Source organism: Haliaeetus leucocephalus, unplaced genomic scaffold (assembly GCF_000737465.1).
Source record: "Haliaeetus leucocephalus isolate CR32 unplaced genomic scaffold, Haliaeetus_leucocephalus-4.0 Scaffold340, whole genome shotgun sequence".
Classification (NCBI taxonomy): Eukaryota; Metazoa; Chordata; class Aves; order Accipitriformes; family Accipitridae; genus Haliaeetus; species Haliaeetus leucocephalus.
The window spans coordinates 3,158,695-3,173,953 of record NW_010972776.1 but is presented as its reverse complement, the minus strand read 5'-3'; the positions used below and the strand labels follow the sequence as shown (position 1 = coordinate 3,173,953).

At 36.5% G+C, this 15,259-nt stretch overlaps 1 protein-coding gene across 1 annotated transcript; it reads right to left on the bottom strand.

Annotated features, from left to right (window-relative positions):
- Positions 1-2,005: 2,005 nt before the first annotated feature.
- On the bottom strand, positions 2,006-14,970 carry APOOL (apolipoprotein O-like). The gene is made up of 9 exons (XM_010572534.1): positions 14,867-14,970; positions 12,920-13,052; positions 12,183-12,302; positions 10,559-10,613; positions 9,540-9,638; positions 8,295-8,386; positions 5,931-6,017; positions 4,114-4,270; positions 2,006-2,405 (listed from the first exon to the last, which is right to left on the bottom strand). Exons 1-9 carry the CDS (start codon positions 14,968-14,970, stop codon positions 2,308-2,310), a joined length of 945 nt encoding a protein of 314 aa, XP_010570836.1. The 3' UTR covers positions 2,006-2,307.
- Between the last annotated feature and the right edge of the window lie 289 nt (positions 14,971-15,259).

Below are 15,259 nucleotides of genomic sequence, written 5' to 3'. Positions count from 1 at the left end.
GCTGCCAGTTGAGGTTAAACCACAACACTATCCAAGGCAGCTTCTCTCCCTGCTCCCAGAAGACTAATTCCTGTACATAGTTTTCCACCATGTACTAAAAAATGTCACCACAGTAAATCCCTACAAAATCCATGCAAACCTGCATCATCTTACCTTTCTTGCTGACTTGTTGTGGTAGCTTATCACTCAAAGGACATAAGTCAGAATTTAAATAGAATCTAGGAAGTAGAGCAGATGGCTTTTCCTTTATATTTTTTTATCCAGAATCTGATCAAAGGGAGATAGATAATACAATTTCTGCCACCCAGTCTTGCACTTGAAAACGATTATTCCTTCACCATTTTCACTTCCTGCTTTATGTCTTCATCTGTTTCCCTGGAAATGGTATATGAAGCCCAGCCATCTAATTTTTCTACTCCTCTCTCTGTGATGGAACACTAAATGTGTTTTGTCCAGGAGCTCTGTGAAGATTGTTTTAATATCCTCTGATTGCTGCCTGAATTCTGACAGCTTCCTGGGCCTTAAGAGATGATTAAAGAAACAAAACACATTAAATTCCAAGTCAGCTGTCCCAAGCAAGTTTAACTAATAGAATTCTTCTTCTTTAAACTTCACATTTACTGACTTCACCTTCCATTGGACTCTGTATAACAAAGTCCAACAGTTTGCCTGAAATTTGGATTCCAAAATATCAATACTTATCTGTTTCGGAACTATCATAAAAGCTTTACTTTTTCTTTTGCTCATTCATCATTTGTGCCTTGTGCACATTCCATAGTGCAGTATCTCCTCACAACTTCTGCTAGCCCCACAGTGACACTAGAAATTCTGTTTGCCTGTATTTCAGTAGTCATTTGCCTTTGCATCAGCAGCCTTAGGAGAAGGAATCAGGTTATGAATCTCTTCTTCTGGAGAACAGGAGCAAATATCCCTTCACATCCCCGTGCTGAGAATACATTAATAGGAAGCAGCATTTCTTTTCAGGTTTAAGTCTTCCAACCAAACTACCTATTTGTATAATTTGTTCTTGCTTCCCCACCTCAACTTTACAACAAAGCACATACTTTCATTAATCGAAAGGTAACTGAATTCAACAGATTGAAGGACAAACTACCAGCACAGTGTCCTTTTGCAGTCTGTGTACTAGGAAAGTGCCACAGCAGATGCAGATGAGATTACCTCTAGGCAGCAGGCTGATTATCACTGTGTACTGATAATGAGTTGCACTTCGAAGACCACCAGATCTATTCCAACCATTATAAGAGTGTTTTGAAGAGAAATGGAGGATGAACAGAAGTATAGTGATTCAAACAATGATAAAAGCAGCGTTTGAAAGTTTCATCCTAGGAAACTTAATCAATTTCTGATTTCATTCTTATGAAAAAAAGACAGAATTTCACAGAAATCCTACCAAGATCAATGGGTATTGCATACAAACTTCTGCAAAGAAAAGTTGGCTGCCTATTACTTTTGCCTATTACTTGTCAACATTTTAAACCTCAAAACTACAGAAGGTTTCCATCTTCCTAAACGTTGCTAATGCATTCTACATAAATTCAAACAATATCAGTTTCATGGATTAAGCAATTTGCATACAGTTCTTCAAAGTATTAGAAGTACATGAAAACTAATGCATAGTCTATAAAGGATGTATTAGAGGTCAGTTGTGTGTTTTTTCCCAACTTAAATAATATTTAAAGACACAAGAAGTATGCAGGACAAGTTGTTTCCATTCACTTTTGTGAAAGAGGCAAACAACAAATGACTTTGTGATGAAAAAAAAAGTGACTTGTTTATAGAAGCATTAAAGATAACGCTATTTGTATCATGTTAACAACCGACTTTTTAAAGGTACTCAGACCAATAAGAAGTTGCACTTCAGTCCAAAGCTGAAAGAAAAAAGACAAAGAAGCCTCTGCCAACCCCACCCATCACATTGTTCTTTTAGATCAATGAACATCTGAGCTGAAGTATAGAGATATCTTTACATTTTCAAATATCCTTTGTAAAGTGACATTTATTAACAAGCTTGGCACAGAGAAACCTCATTGTGAGAAGACACTGACAATCCTCACTTTCTCAGTGTCTCACTGACACTGACAATAAGTGAATTCTCACTACTTCCAAGTAGTGACAAACGAAATATTCACTGAACAGAATCATCTAAGTCAGTAATACAAACTGGGATATAAGAAAATACCTGATTAAATTATACGTCATGGAGTATGTATTGTAAGGATTATTCCTTCCCTTCTTCCCCCCGCCCCCATCTGTAATACTTTGTAAAGATTTGTAAGCAGATTTGTCTTAGCTTCTAGTACTGTACATATCCACATCTTCTGGGCTGGACTGACCATGGTCCATAAGTTTTGGATCAGGCTTAAATTTTGGTTTCTTTGCTGTTCCTGTGGGAGATATTAAAGTAGTTTAATTAAAAAAAATACACATTTGAGCTGTAGAAAAAAAAGCTTACTGACATGTGTTGAGAATTACTGTATTACCAAACACTTACAAAAGATCAAAATACATACGTTCTAGTTCAAACTGTATAAGTGATACAGGACGATGAAGGCATGTTGTAATTATTAGCTTACAGCAGTGGATGGAGAGCAGGTCTTCCTCCTACTCTCTATAATAATACTTCCTGAACACAGCAGGGTGAGAGAAGAAATAGTGATGCTTTGCCCTACACATGGAAAGGAAGGGAAAGTTTGGGACGTGGAAAAAAAATCTCCAGTCCTTCTTCCCCCACTGCTCCCAGGAGCACAGCTGTCTCCCAAAACCAACTGCATCAGTATCTTCCCTGAAGCTGCTGCCAGATGGTAGGAAATCCAAATTAAGACAAACACTCTTACATAGTTTCACTTCATGACTTCCAAAACTAAGTTTACTAAAACGTTGAGCCCTCACACTTTAATGATACTTTAATTCCAGAGGATCTAAGAGAATATAAAGGCAGGTTTTTTAGGACTGTGCCTCTGATTACTAGTCTGCTTCTTTTCGAGCTACATCAGTTGGTTTAACAAAGGGTGCTATGTTCTCCTGAAAGCTTTGCCCCTTTTGGACTAGTGAAAATAAACATCTCTGAAAACACAGATTAATTTAGGGCATGGATATTTTTGGCTGTGTTAGGGACATGAACCAATTCCAACCACGAAAGCAAAGACAGAAGATATATAAAACCATTAAAGACAGTCTGGCCTGAAGCGAATGTAAAAACAGATCAAAGCATTACACAAACTAAATTAGAAAAAATACAGGTGCAAAGCAAAGGAAGGTGTGAATGTGTATTATAGTGAAAATAAAGGAAACAAATAATTAAAAACCCATCCAAATATGTTCCGCTTGCTTTCCAGAAAAAAAAAAATTCTGGTAAAGAACACAATAAAAAGAAGTAAGCAAGTTTAAGTGACGAGTAAAATCTGAAAACTGCCCCTACAAAGGTAACAATATTTTAAAACAAATTTAGTTCTCATTTAACAGGTAATTCTACTACTTCTCTTAGCAATTGGCCTATCAAAATATTTGTATGTTAAATATGCTGCTACATGATCTAGTCGACTAGCTCGACCACTTAAGAAGCACGAAAGTACCACTGCAAAAAAACAGCAAAATAAAATCCAGTGCTTCATTTGTCAATTACACATTTTTCTTTTAACAATATCTGAAGATAAAGAACCTGTACAGAGAAATGAACAGTAATTCAAATTAGCTGTTTTCACAAAAATCCAGCAGTAATCCTTTAAATTACACTTATAGTATTCCAACAACAGAAGGGTAATTTAAAGTAGGCATTTAACAGAAGTACTTGATGATATCATCTCATTGCTAACAATATGGGATATGGTCCACACCATATGGAATGAAAGAAAACATTATTGAGAGAGAACAACAAATATATAAGAATTCTGATACTGTGACAGGGTCCACAGTGAGAAAATTATCACCTCCCCAAGGCTCTGAAGTATATATTAACTGACAGTGTGTACAATACATTCTCAAGGATATGCTATGACAGTCTGCTCCATTTTAAAGCAAGGGTAACTCCAAAATTAAGTCAAGTAATTGGATTTGCAAGTTGCCCTGAGATTACACTTGAAATGTTTAATTCACCTGATGAAGGCACTGGATCTGTATTACTCCAAGACTCTACTGGAGAAGATTCTGTTCTGTTAAATGATCTTGACTCAATAGCAGACTCAGGTTTTGTACTAGAAATTTCTTTCTTTTTCTTATCTTCTTGTGTAACTGATTTTGACTCTTGCTGCAGCTGTGAACCAAACATTAATACAAAAATGCACATGGGTATATGCTTAATACATTATTGCAAAATAAACCTTTCAAGTCTGAAAGCTTATCTTTTATGAAATTATTTTCAGATATGACATCATGTAATGATATTCAACTCATAGTGTTAAAGTCAGCTGCACTCAAGGGACACAGCTGGAAAAAATAAAATGCATCAAAGAACCCCACAGTTCAGATATAATAACTTCAAATTCACATGTAAGGAAATTTATTTTGTCACAAGTATATACTTAAGTGATACTGTGCTTTTACCTGAGACCCTCAAAGTACTTCACAAGGAAGTCACTGCATTTTCAGACTGAAATAGTATTTCATTTTTACAGAACACTTACTACCCTCAGTTAACAGAAGATGGAAAGATAAATCATGGTAACACCCTAGTAATGAAAAATAGTATATTGGTTTGGTAACAGGCTTCACCCAGAGAAAAAAATAAAGTTAACAGAAACCATCTTTACCACATCAGTTCTTGTTTCACTATCAGTTTAATGACATTTATCTGAACCTCATTTTCAAAACTCAGAATTCCATTTGTGCTCCTCAGTGGAAATAAAAGATGAGGACTGCATACAAATGAACACCATAAATTCAAAGCAAAATACTTCTAAATGTTAATATAACTGGGAAACTTTAATCTTCTTTTGAAAAGAGGAAAAAAAAAACCAACCCCACAATCACTGTGCAAAGCTGAAATTTTACTCAGGGAAGTACTACTTTTGTCAAGGGTTTATAATTTCCACTGGAGAAAAAACCCCTTCAGGTTGCAGAAAAACCAGGCTTAACTCTGGGATGTACTAGCCCAAATTCCATATGGAATTTACAGGCTGTTAATATTCCTCTTTACTTAGGGCTGGCAAGGCCTCAGCTGGTTTACTATGTTCTATTTTGACCACTTAAAAAAACCAAACAACACAAGCCACACACAAAAAACCCTAAAAACAGAGAAAGGAGAGAGAGAAACTACAGAAAGCTCAGAGGAGAACAAGAATTACGTAGGAGTTGGAAAGCCTGCTCTATAAGAAAAGATTATACTAGGGAGAAGATAATGTCAAAAACCATGATAAATTTTCCATACGTAATAGGTCAATATGAAGAGGTTACTGACCATGTATTCACTATGGCTGCAATGAGGACAGGACAAGTTAAAAAAAAAAAATCAGACAAGGACAATCTATATCACAGGGTAATTAAAACAGACTACCTGGAAGGGTTGTGGAATTTCTTTCACTGATCTGTTTAAGACTAGGCTAGTCATACCCACTGTCATTCTGTGTGTCTTTATCTTAAATACAGTGGTCTGCTTAGGACCCAAGCTTGAATCAGAATGGATTATTTTTGTCAAGATCAAAAATGAACTATAAGAGAAAGTCAGTCTTCTCTTGTGCATCTTGCATGTATTGTGGGACTACATAGGGGATCGCACGATCTACTGGTCTGAAATGCATAACAAATAAGACATAAATTAAACACTGAAGTTACAAAAATATCAGAGGGGGGTTTTGTGCCTCACTTAGCGCAATTAGTAATCTTAAACAGTATCAGCAGAATAGTACTTGGCCTTCTAATTTCCTTTTTTCTCCCTTTGAATTTATGAGTTACAGTCATTACTTCAGAAAGCCTACCTTCGTGCCATCTTCATTTTTTGCCCATAGTGATCGCACAGCTTCATAGATTTGATGGCTTGCAGAAAATAACTTTTTCCCTGTTACCTATTTTTTTAGAAAAAACATAATTTAACAACAGCTTTAAAAATACTAAGATACACAGACTATTCAAATGAAATGCATCTTATTTGCATGAGAACATGCTTGACCCCATGCTAAGACATTTTAATCATCTACTTTTCAAGATCTAGTGCATGTTTCTCTTACATCAAACGAATCCTAGATAATGTTTAAATAGGTATTAGAAATCCACAGGTAGCATTCACATGCTACATCCACCTACTCAAAATGAAATCAAAACCTGATCAGCAAACAGTGTTTTGGCAGTGTTAGCACAACAGACTGGAGCAGCAGCTTTAAAGGATCTAAACTTGTCTCACTATGTTGGAAATGATCAAAGACAGTAACACAAAAGGAAAAAGCCCCAAAAGATGACCTGGCCCATGTTAGTGAGCAGTGCTTTGCTTTACAAATGGCCAAATCCTTCAGTCTATTTTTGAAAAGTAATTTTATAATACTGCAGTAACTATGGAGTACCTTTACAAATGCTCTGCAGAAACAGAATACTTCAGAGTTGCAACTACAAAAAACTGTGCAAAAGGTGATACAGAATGTAAGTAGATAGGAAACAAGGATTTAGCTTCCTGAGATAGGTCATAATGTACAGTGTAGCATTCCTATTAATTTCTCCATCTTCCAACCCTCACATTTAAGTTTTATGACAATAAGCCAAGAAATTCCACTGCCTCTTGAGAAACAGTAATCCTCACTGATTTGCCTATAAGAAAAAAACCAACATATCAGTTTAGCAATATGAGATTGCCCAAAGATTTTAACCTCAGTATAGGTCTTTGTGATATCTTCCTAAGTACTCTGGAAGTATAAAAATACCAAACAAAACCACTTCACTAAAATTAATAACAATAGCAACTGATTCACCATGATGGAAAGTTAGAGCTTAAATAGTAATTTTTTCAATCAAATTTCAGGGTAATGTCCCACAAATTTTTCTGTCAAAACTTAAACCTGATCATTTAACTTAAAGATTGGTAAGTCCTAGAACAAAACACGACTAAACTAATTTTCCTGTCTCATCAGATTAACACAGAAGGGCAGTTTTGAAACTATAATACAAAGTTCGTCAGGGAACTACAAAGAATTCTTATGAAGCAGTATGTGCTCTTCTAAACAGGGAAACACTGGAAAACTATAGAGAAGGAAGAGATATTGTCATAGTTTAACGCCAGCCAGCAACTAAGCACCACGCAGCCGCTCACCCACTTCCCCCCCACCCAGTGGGATGGGGGAGAGAACTGCGGAAAAAAGTGAAACTCGTGGGTTGAGATAAGAATGGTTTAATAGAACAGAAAGGAAGAAACTAATAATGATAATAATAACAATAATAAAATGACAGTAGTAGTAATAAAAGAATTGGAACATACAAAACAAGTGATGCACAATGCAATTGCTCACCACCCACTGACCAATGCCCAGTTAGTTCCCGAGCAGCAATCCCCCTAAGGCCAACTCCCCCCAGTTTATACACTGGGCATGACGTCACATGGCATGGAATAGCCCTTTGGCCAGTGTGGGTCAGCTGCCCTGGCTGTGTCCCCTCCCAACTCCTTGTGCCCCTCCAGCCTTCTCGCTGGCTGGGCATGAGAAGCTGAAAAGTCCTGGACTTAGTCTAAACACTCCTCAGCAACAACTGAAAACATCAGTGTTATCAACATTCTTCTCATACCGTAGTCAAAACATAGCACTCTACCAGCTACTAGGAAGACCATTAACTCTATCCCAGCTGAAACCAGAACAGATATATAGACTATATATCCTGCTTTTCAATTCACTTTTTGTGTAGAAAAGTACTGCGTGTAAACAGTTCTTGCACACAAAATATTAAGTATAGCTCTCCTTTTCTACATAAACAACTAAGACAAATTCTAATCAGGTAGATAACTGCAAGATGACAGTAACTGGAAAACAAGGAATTCTAACAAGAGATGCAGTCATACAGTATCTCAAACTGCCCATCTATCAAGTTCAGCAAAGCTTTATTTTTTATTTACTTTTATTTCAGCAATGATCTTCGTTTATTTGAGAAATGAGGATTAAAATTTGAAAGGCTACACAACTGCATTTTTAAATTCAGTCAGTTTATTCATTTTTTTTATAGTTATGCAATTAACACCTGTGATGGATTATATGTTTTAATGAAGATGCATGTGAATTCTGACTCCCAGTCCCATGACACTTAATTCAAGTGAAATGGGAATGCTATGACTAAATTCATTGTTAATATTAATAGACAAGTAAACTTACCTTAGCGATTACCACTGATTGAGCTGGGTAACAAACAGAAATTCCTAAAGTAGTAAGTCCCAATGGATAAGCAATTTTCTTAAATCTAGAATCTGTATAAAGCCAAATATTTCAAATAATTAGACACTAACAAAATGTAAGGCTAAGCAGTTGTATCAATTAAAAGCAATTGTTTAACACCTAACCATTGTTTACATCAAACTTATCCCCATAATGGCTGGAGGAAAAAATACACAGTGTGATTACACTTCAGTGCAGTCACGTTTGCAGGAGATACTGATATTCTGAATATTGGTTCCTTGAATGAGAAATAATCCCAAATTAGATTTTCCAGTACTGTGAAAAATAAGAAGAACATCTGTGTCACTTAGGAGCTGCTGTGGTTCTTTACTAGCTCCATGTGTACTCTCTTGAGGACAGAGACGGCAGAATTTGGAGCCGCCAGGAGCCAGGAAACTGGGGCCTCTTTGTTCAAACGCGAGAATGGCTGGGCCAGGCTCAGGTTCCTGTTTGTTGACAAGGAGCCCTGATGACAGATTCTCAAGCCCAAGACTTTTTTTTTTTTTTTTAAAATCTGTCCACCAAAAGTAACAGGGATATAAGAATGTTTTTATTATAAATCTGCCAATATTTTGATTCACTCATTTGCTTTGTGAAATATTCAGATAGACACACACTCAAGTGTTATAGATAAACATTTTCTGTACAATATTTTCTAGCAAGTGAAGTATTATCCCTCTAATATTTATCTGGAAAGGAGAGGCAGCTGTATCTATTAAATTACCGTTTTGGCTTCAAAGCTGCCGAAACCATGCCTTTTAATGTGTATTCTTTCGTACCTGTTAGCCAAATGCCAACATTCTTTAGCTTCTTTCCTCTAAATTCCCTTAGGTTTTGCTATATTCAGTAACCTTACCTGTCAATTTGTCTCCAGTTTCCTCCCATACGCACACTGTTTTTGAAAACCGATAATGAACAAACTCAAAACAAGTGTCCTCCTTTGAACTTCTGTTGATTCCACCATTAAAAATGACTATATAATCCTGCTCTATTAGGTCTTAGCCAGTTTCTAAAAGAAATATTTATTAATGTCCCTTCAATTTATCAGGCAAGAACTTTTTTTTTTTTTTAATATTGGTTGCATAGGTTTTTGGCTATGTTTCAGAAAAATCTTTTGACCACTAAAATTACTACATGCTACATATTCAACACATCAGTAATGAAAATAAGGAAAAAAACCCCTACCTTTTCTTGCCAGCACTACGCCAGCTAAGCCTGATATTGTAATTACACCAACTTTGGGAAGAAATTCTGGTGGTGGATTCTTCAGGTAAACATAAGCATCTTAGAATTAAAAAAAAAAAGAGGAAGAAAAAAACAGAAGCATAGCAATTCAGAATTAATCCTTTTATTTTATTTCCCACTTGAAAAATAAAGATGAAAGTAATATTACAAATATCCAAAACTCAAAACAGTCCAAGACTGGATTGTTTTGTTAATGAATGAAGATGCCTTATTTTCCAGGTGTACACTCTGCAGCCTGTGTTAGACAGAATGAGAATCACGGTCCTCAAAGCACAGCAGCAAAGCTAAAAATTTTTCTCCTTAGGTACTTTTTTATGTTTTGTAAAATATTAGTCCTTAATAAAGGAAAAGGAAAGCATAGTTTTAACTTTTGATTTTACTGTGAGTTAATATAGATTAAATGAGACAATGCATATTTTGGTATCTCCCAATATACTATTTTTAAGGAAAATAACTTCTAGATATAGTTTCTGATACTGAGCTTGAATGCAAATCCTGCTTGTAACTTGTGCTAGAATTAAGAAGCCATTTTTATAATTAAGACAGGTTGTGGAATTTCCATCCCTGGAGATGTTCAAGACCTGACTGGACAGAGACCTACGCAACCTGCCTTGGACCTGCTTTAAGCAGGTGACTGGACTAGACAATCTGTGGATCTATAGAGATTCCAACTTCAGTGATTTTGTGATACTATGATTTTAAGAACAAAGCTAAAATCAAAGGAATGAGAAATACTATTTAATTGGCCATTTCTCTCATTTGAGAATGGAAATGAAACTCCACAGTGAATTACCAGCGGTCCCAGGTTTTTTTTCCCCCCACACTTGTGGAAAGTATTCCAGGGCACTCCCCTTCCACCCCTCCCCCCTCTAACTAGAATTTGCTGTTTCAACCACCTTTCTAAGTTGCAAGGAGAAACAACAGAAAATGCTCAATTCAGAAACACTTGACTCGCCTACCTTTTCCAAATTGAATTGAATCCATTATTCCATTTTTAACAAAGACAAAAGCATCCTACAAAAAACAAAACAAAAAAACCTCAGCAAAATAAATGTCATATGTTTGCAAAAGTAGATGTTTTCAGTACAAAACTACTTGGTTGATACATAAGGCTCAGCACAGTCAGACAAGGAAGTATTATGTAACTTTAAAACCACACAAACTAGATCAGTGAACTTCTACAGAGGCTGTGCTAAGATCCATCCCCTTTTTGACTACTATATTTATATTTTCAAAATTTCCATCCATATTTAATTTTAAAAAATCTTTTTAATATAGTAAGATCACTTCCAGAATTGACATCTCAGGAACCAAACTGCAGGGTAGCAAAACATCTGGATGCCAACTGTGTAACAGAAGAAAATTCAACTATAAAATACTATCTCCTCTTCCCTAGAGAGACTTACCCAGTAAAACTGACTTTGTCTTTTAATTTGTAAAAATGGTGCTCAGTTTCGCTAAAGATAAGCAATACTGATTTGGCTTAAGATGTGTGCTCAACTAGTTTGCTTTACTCCCCTCAAATCGGTCAATTTATTTAATCACAAGTTTTTTCTTCATCCAGAAAAAAATCTACTAGCCTATTATTGGTATCATTGTCCTCAGATAGCTAAGCAAACTGAGTAAATACACATTCTTTAGGAGAGTAATGAAAAAGAATGTCATCTTGAGTTATGTCACCGAAATCATTTGTTTGCAGTAACACAGAATTTGTACCACCAGAGGTCACTGCTAGTCAATCTCCGAAACACTCACTTGATTAAGGGCATGGAAAAGTTTGATACAGATTTATAACTCAATTATTTCAGTTACGCAGTCACTGACAAAATTTTCAGACCAATGGAATCAAAATTTACAGAAAATACAGGAAGATATTTTTATTTCCTTGCCTTTTTCAAATAATAGGGTCTATTTTGTTTGTAAGAGAAAAGTACAAGCATAAAATGCCTTATACTAACAACAATGAGAGTAAAAAGTTGTCCTTTACCAGCAGTTAAAGAGAATGGTGACAGGCATCGGGTTTTCTTCTATGCTTAGAGTATTCAGTAACAGAGTTGCAAGGTATTTTTGATGACTAGTTAGTAACAGCCTGCTTTAACAGTTACATTGGATGCACTCAGTTTGTCTTTCCTAAACTACCTACATCAGGTCTTTTAACCTGCCCTTTGGAAGCAGCCTGCTCTCTCCGTGAACCGTACCTGGAATTTCAGACTCCTAAATGCTGTCAAGTTCTGCTAGCAAGAATTTACCTACGTAACTCTTGCTGTAGAAGTTAACCAAGAGATACTTCTGAACCTGACATTGTGGGTTGGCCTAGATCCAGCTCAGCATTGACTGAAATGGACCTCTTTGATCTCACTGCCTTTTGATATGGGAAAACAGGGAGAATGCACAGGTTCCCCGTTACAAGCACAGCAGAGAAAAATGAAAAAAGGGTACATTTTTGCATCTTAAATTATAGGTGTCTGCTAATAGAAGGAACTGCAAAAAAAACAACTCCAGGGTGAAGCATGCTGGTTTTAAAATGTTTTTGTCTAGTGCTGTCAGGAATTGCAGGAAACTTTGGATGCAGGTATTTCTTACCTTGCACCATCCAATATAGCGGCCGGTTGCCTGTCTTACTGAAGAAAATTGCTTCTGCAAGTGACCAGGCTGTTCTTCAATGTATTTTGATTTTAGAGGTGGTGGACAGTAAATTGGAAGCTGGAAAGAAAAGCATAACTGTACTGTGGGGAGATAGTTTTGTATACTGATTAGTATTTACACTGAATAGTGTTTTTCAAGACTGCAAATCCTTAGTGTTCCCATTACAGCAAATAAAACCTCTGTACTGAATTACGCTCTTTTATATTAACAAAATTACTTTACACAAGTGTGACTACAGGTTAATTCTTTAGAAATGAAAACTGAAAGTATCATATAGGTTCTAAGAAGTAGAATTACTGAGTATGATAAAAATATCTTGTATTCTGAAAAAGCATGAGCAAGAATAGTTGGAAGATGCACAAATGTATTACTAGAAATTGTACAATAGAAAAAGACTATTATTATAAGTACTATACTCTTTACCTTTTCTGGCTTTGGTCTGGACATAATGTATTTATGAAAATGAGATAAAACTTTACTAACTATTGTAATACTTCATGTTTTATTTGTGCTATAGTGGTCAGTTATTTAGGAGGTAATTTTTATTATCACATATTACTTAGCTATGTATTTTATCTACTGGGTAATATAATTGAAAATTCAATGGAAAGAGATGGTATTCTGCAGATTCTTCTAGTATTATTTTGAAGACTGACAAACAGTAAGATTCTTACCTGATTTGGCTTCACCAGCTGACCTTTTGATTCCTTTTCTGTTGCTGCATATACAGTAATACATGCAAATGGCAGACCAGAAGAAACAGCTGCCAGCTTTGCCACCTGAGCCAGACAGACGAAAAAAGGGAGTCTTAATGCAGAAATAAAAAATTCACTCCAGTAAAATCTGGATTTTACTCTTGTGTTATGCTTGATCAAATATGGAATTAAACATGTCACTTCTAAAAACTTTTTAAAATAGTATACTTTTCAGAAACCTCTTCTGTCTTAGACAAAGGTTTTCTCAAATTACAATGGTAAAGAAAAAGCTAGAGATCACCACCACCGGCGGTTATGACTAAAATATCAGGAAGAATTTTGTGTCCAAAGCCATATTGATGCTTCCATCATCCCTTAAGGTAAATTTAAGTTCTAATCTATTCAACATACAGGTAGTCCAAGTCAATGAATGACTCTCTTATTTCAGCAAAAAGCACCTCTATTTTATTTACATTTATGACTAACATGACATCAGAAAAACACCATCTCCTGTCCAATTCATAGAATGGTTCAACTACTGTCTGTTTGGAATAACTGCATGTCAACAATAAATGAAAATACATAGCAATAACTGGAATTAAGAATCACCTGCTTAACCTTTTGAATCACATATGTTACAAAGTAAATTACAGGAATACAGGTTTAGTCATGATAGCTTGATGTCTACTTAGAACATTAGTTTGGAAAGAAAACATCGTATATGACACAAAGTTTAAACTCAAATACGTGAACTTCTGTAAATTACTGCTTTAAGACTCCAGTCAGAAGTGGCATTAAGCATGCTGGCATGCCATATATTAAAAAAACTTGCCACAACATGTTAAAGCATCTGCAACTTTGGTAGATTATGGTTTCTTCTATATCAATAAAGACTTTTCTGTTATGTTCTTCACCTGAAACATTTTTGAAACTTATTTTTAAAGTATGAAAAATGTTCCCAGGATCTGCATAGAGATGATGGTGGTAGAGTGCCAGAAAAATAGAAAAGCAGGGAAAAAACAACTTGATTTGGGGAAATACCTTAAATCCCTAGTATAAAACTCCACTATATCCTCATTGTTACCTCAGCTTTCAATTGGAAATACCCTGTCAAAAGAGCAGGATTTGCTCCACAGCGTTTAGTTATAATAGTGAAAACAAAATAAACATGAATAAAGGCAAAAGCACCACCCTGAATTAGCTCAGGTTCATCAGACATCAATCACATGCAGATTAAACTACTCAAGACAGCAAAACACCATCACTTCTAAACCATGCTATCATCATATCAAAACTTTCAGATCATACAATCACAATGAAACACAAAGCCGTAGGAGAACAAAGGAGGACACTGCTATGATGAGAGAGAGGACTGTTACAAAAGAAGGGGCAAGCAGACAATGCCAGAGCTGAAAGCCGTAGGATAAAGCTAAAAATGATTCTTCACTTGCATTTTTTCGCATGGGGGGCTAAGGGGAGGAAGGGTTACTTAAGGTTTCTCTACAGTAACGGTCTATTAATATATAGTTTTCCTGCTCTTAACATACAGCCAATGTGCCCCTTCCCTCTTCTTGGAGCATAAAACCTTCCTGTCAGCATAATTACAGCACCGTCCTAAAAGTCTGCTAGTGGCTACTATTTATTTCATGCTTTTCTTCAATATAGAAACAGTAGGAAAATGTGTAGGACTGAGCTCATTTTGCTTCAAGAAACAGAACCCCACCTCTTTTTCTCTTCAGGCCAGGTTGACATGACGACATTTTTGTAACACAGCTATGTCAGCTGGAAGCGTCAAAAAAACGCGCGACTCCAGCACAGCTAGGCTGGCAACCCTCAGCTGGCAAAGCCATCACTGTAAACGCAACCATGCTGACCGGCATGTACCATTCTCTTAATTTACAACAGTGACACCCCAAACTACTTTACCTTTGCAGACAAAGTATAAGAGGCCCGGGGGGCACTGATACAGAACTGCTAGACATGGCCACTAGATGAAAGCTGGGGATACAACTCCGAGGAACTTGCTGCATCGGGAGTCCCAGCCAGGGGAGACGAGGACAGCACAAAAGCAGAGGCTGAGCGAGCTCCTTTTCCCACAGAGGCTGACAGGCAGGGCAGTGACTCAAAGGCAAGAACTTGGGATAGCTGTCGCCCATTTCCTCACCTGGGGACGGAGGGAGGGTTTACACGCACACAGGTGCGGGAGCAGACACCTTGCAAGTTAAGCCAACACCACGTCTGGATTTGGAGCGGGGCAGAGGGGGAGATACCAAAAATTGTGTTACTAAAGAACCATGTTTTCCCCATGTTGACCTAGCT

Bases quoted from the DNA above. Each gene is read 5' to 3' on its own strand.
- APOOL (XM_010572534.1), bottom strand. From the start codon at position 14,970: ATGCAGCAAGTTCCTCGGAGTTGTATCCCCAGCTTTCATCTAGTGGCC. The intron at 12,303-12,919 runs GTAAGAATCTTA...TTTTCTTTCCAG, and splicing joins AGCTGGTGAAGCCAAATCAG to CTTCCAATTTACTGTCCACC. The intron at 10,614-12,182 runs GTAAGAAATACC...TGTTTTTTGTAG, and splicing joins GCTATATTGGATGGTGCAAG to GATGCTTTTGTCTTTGTTAA.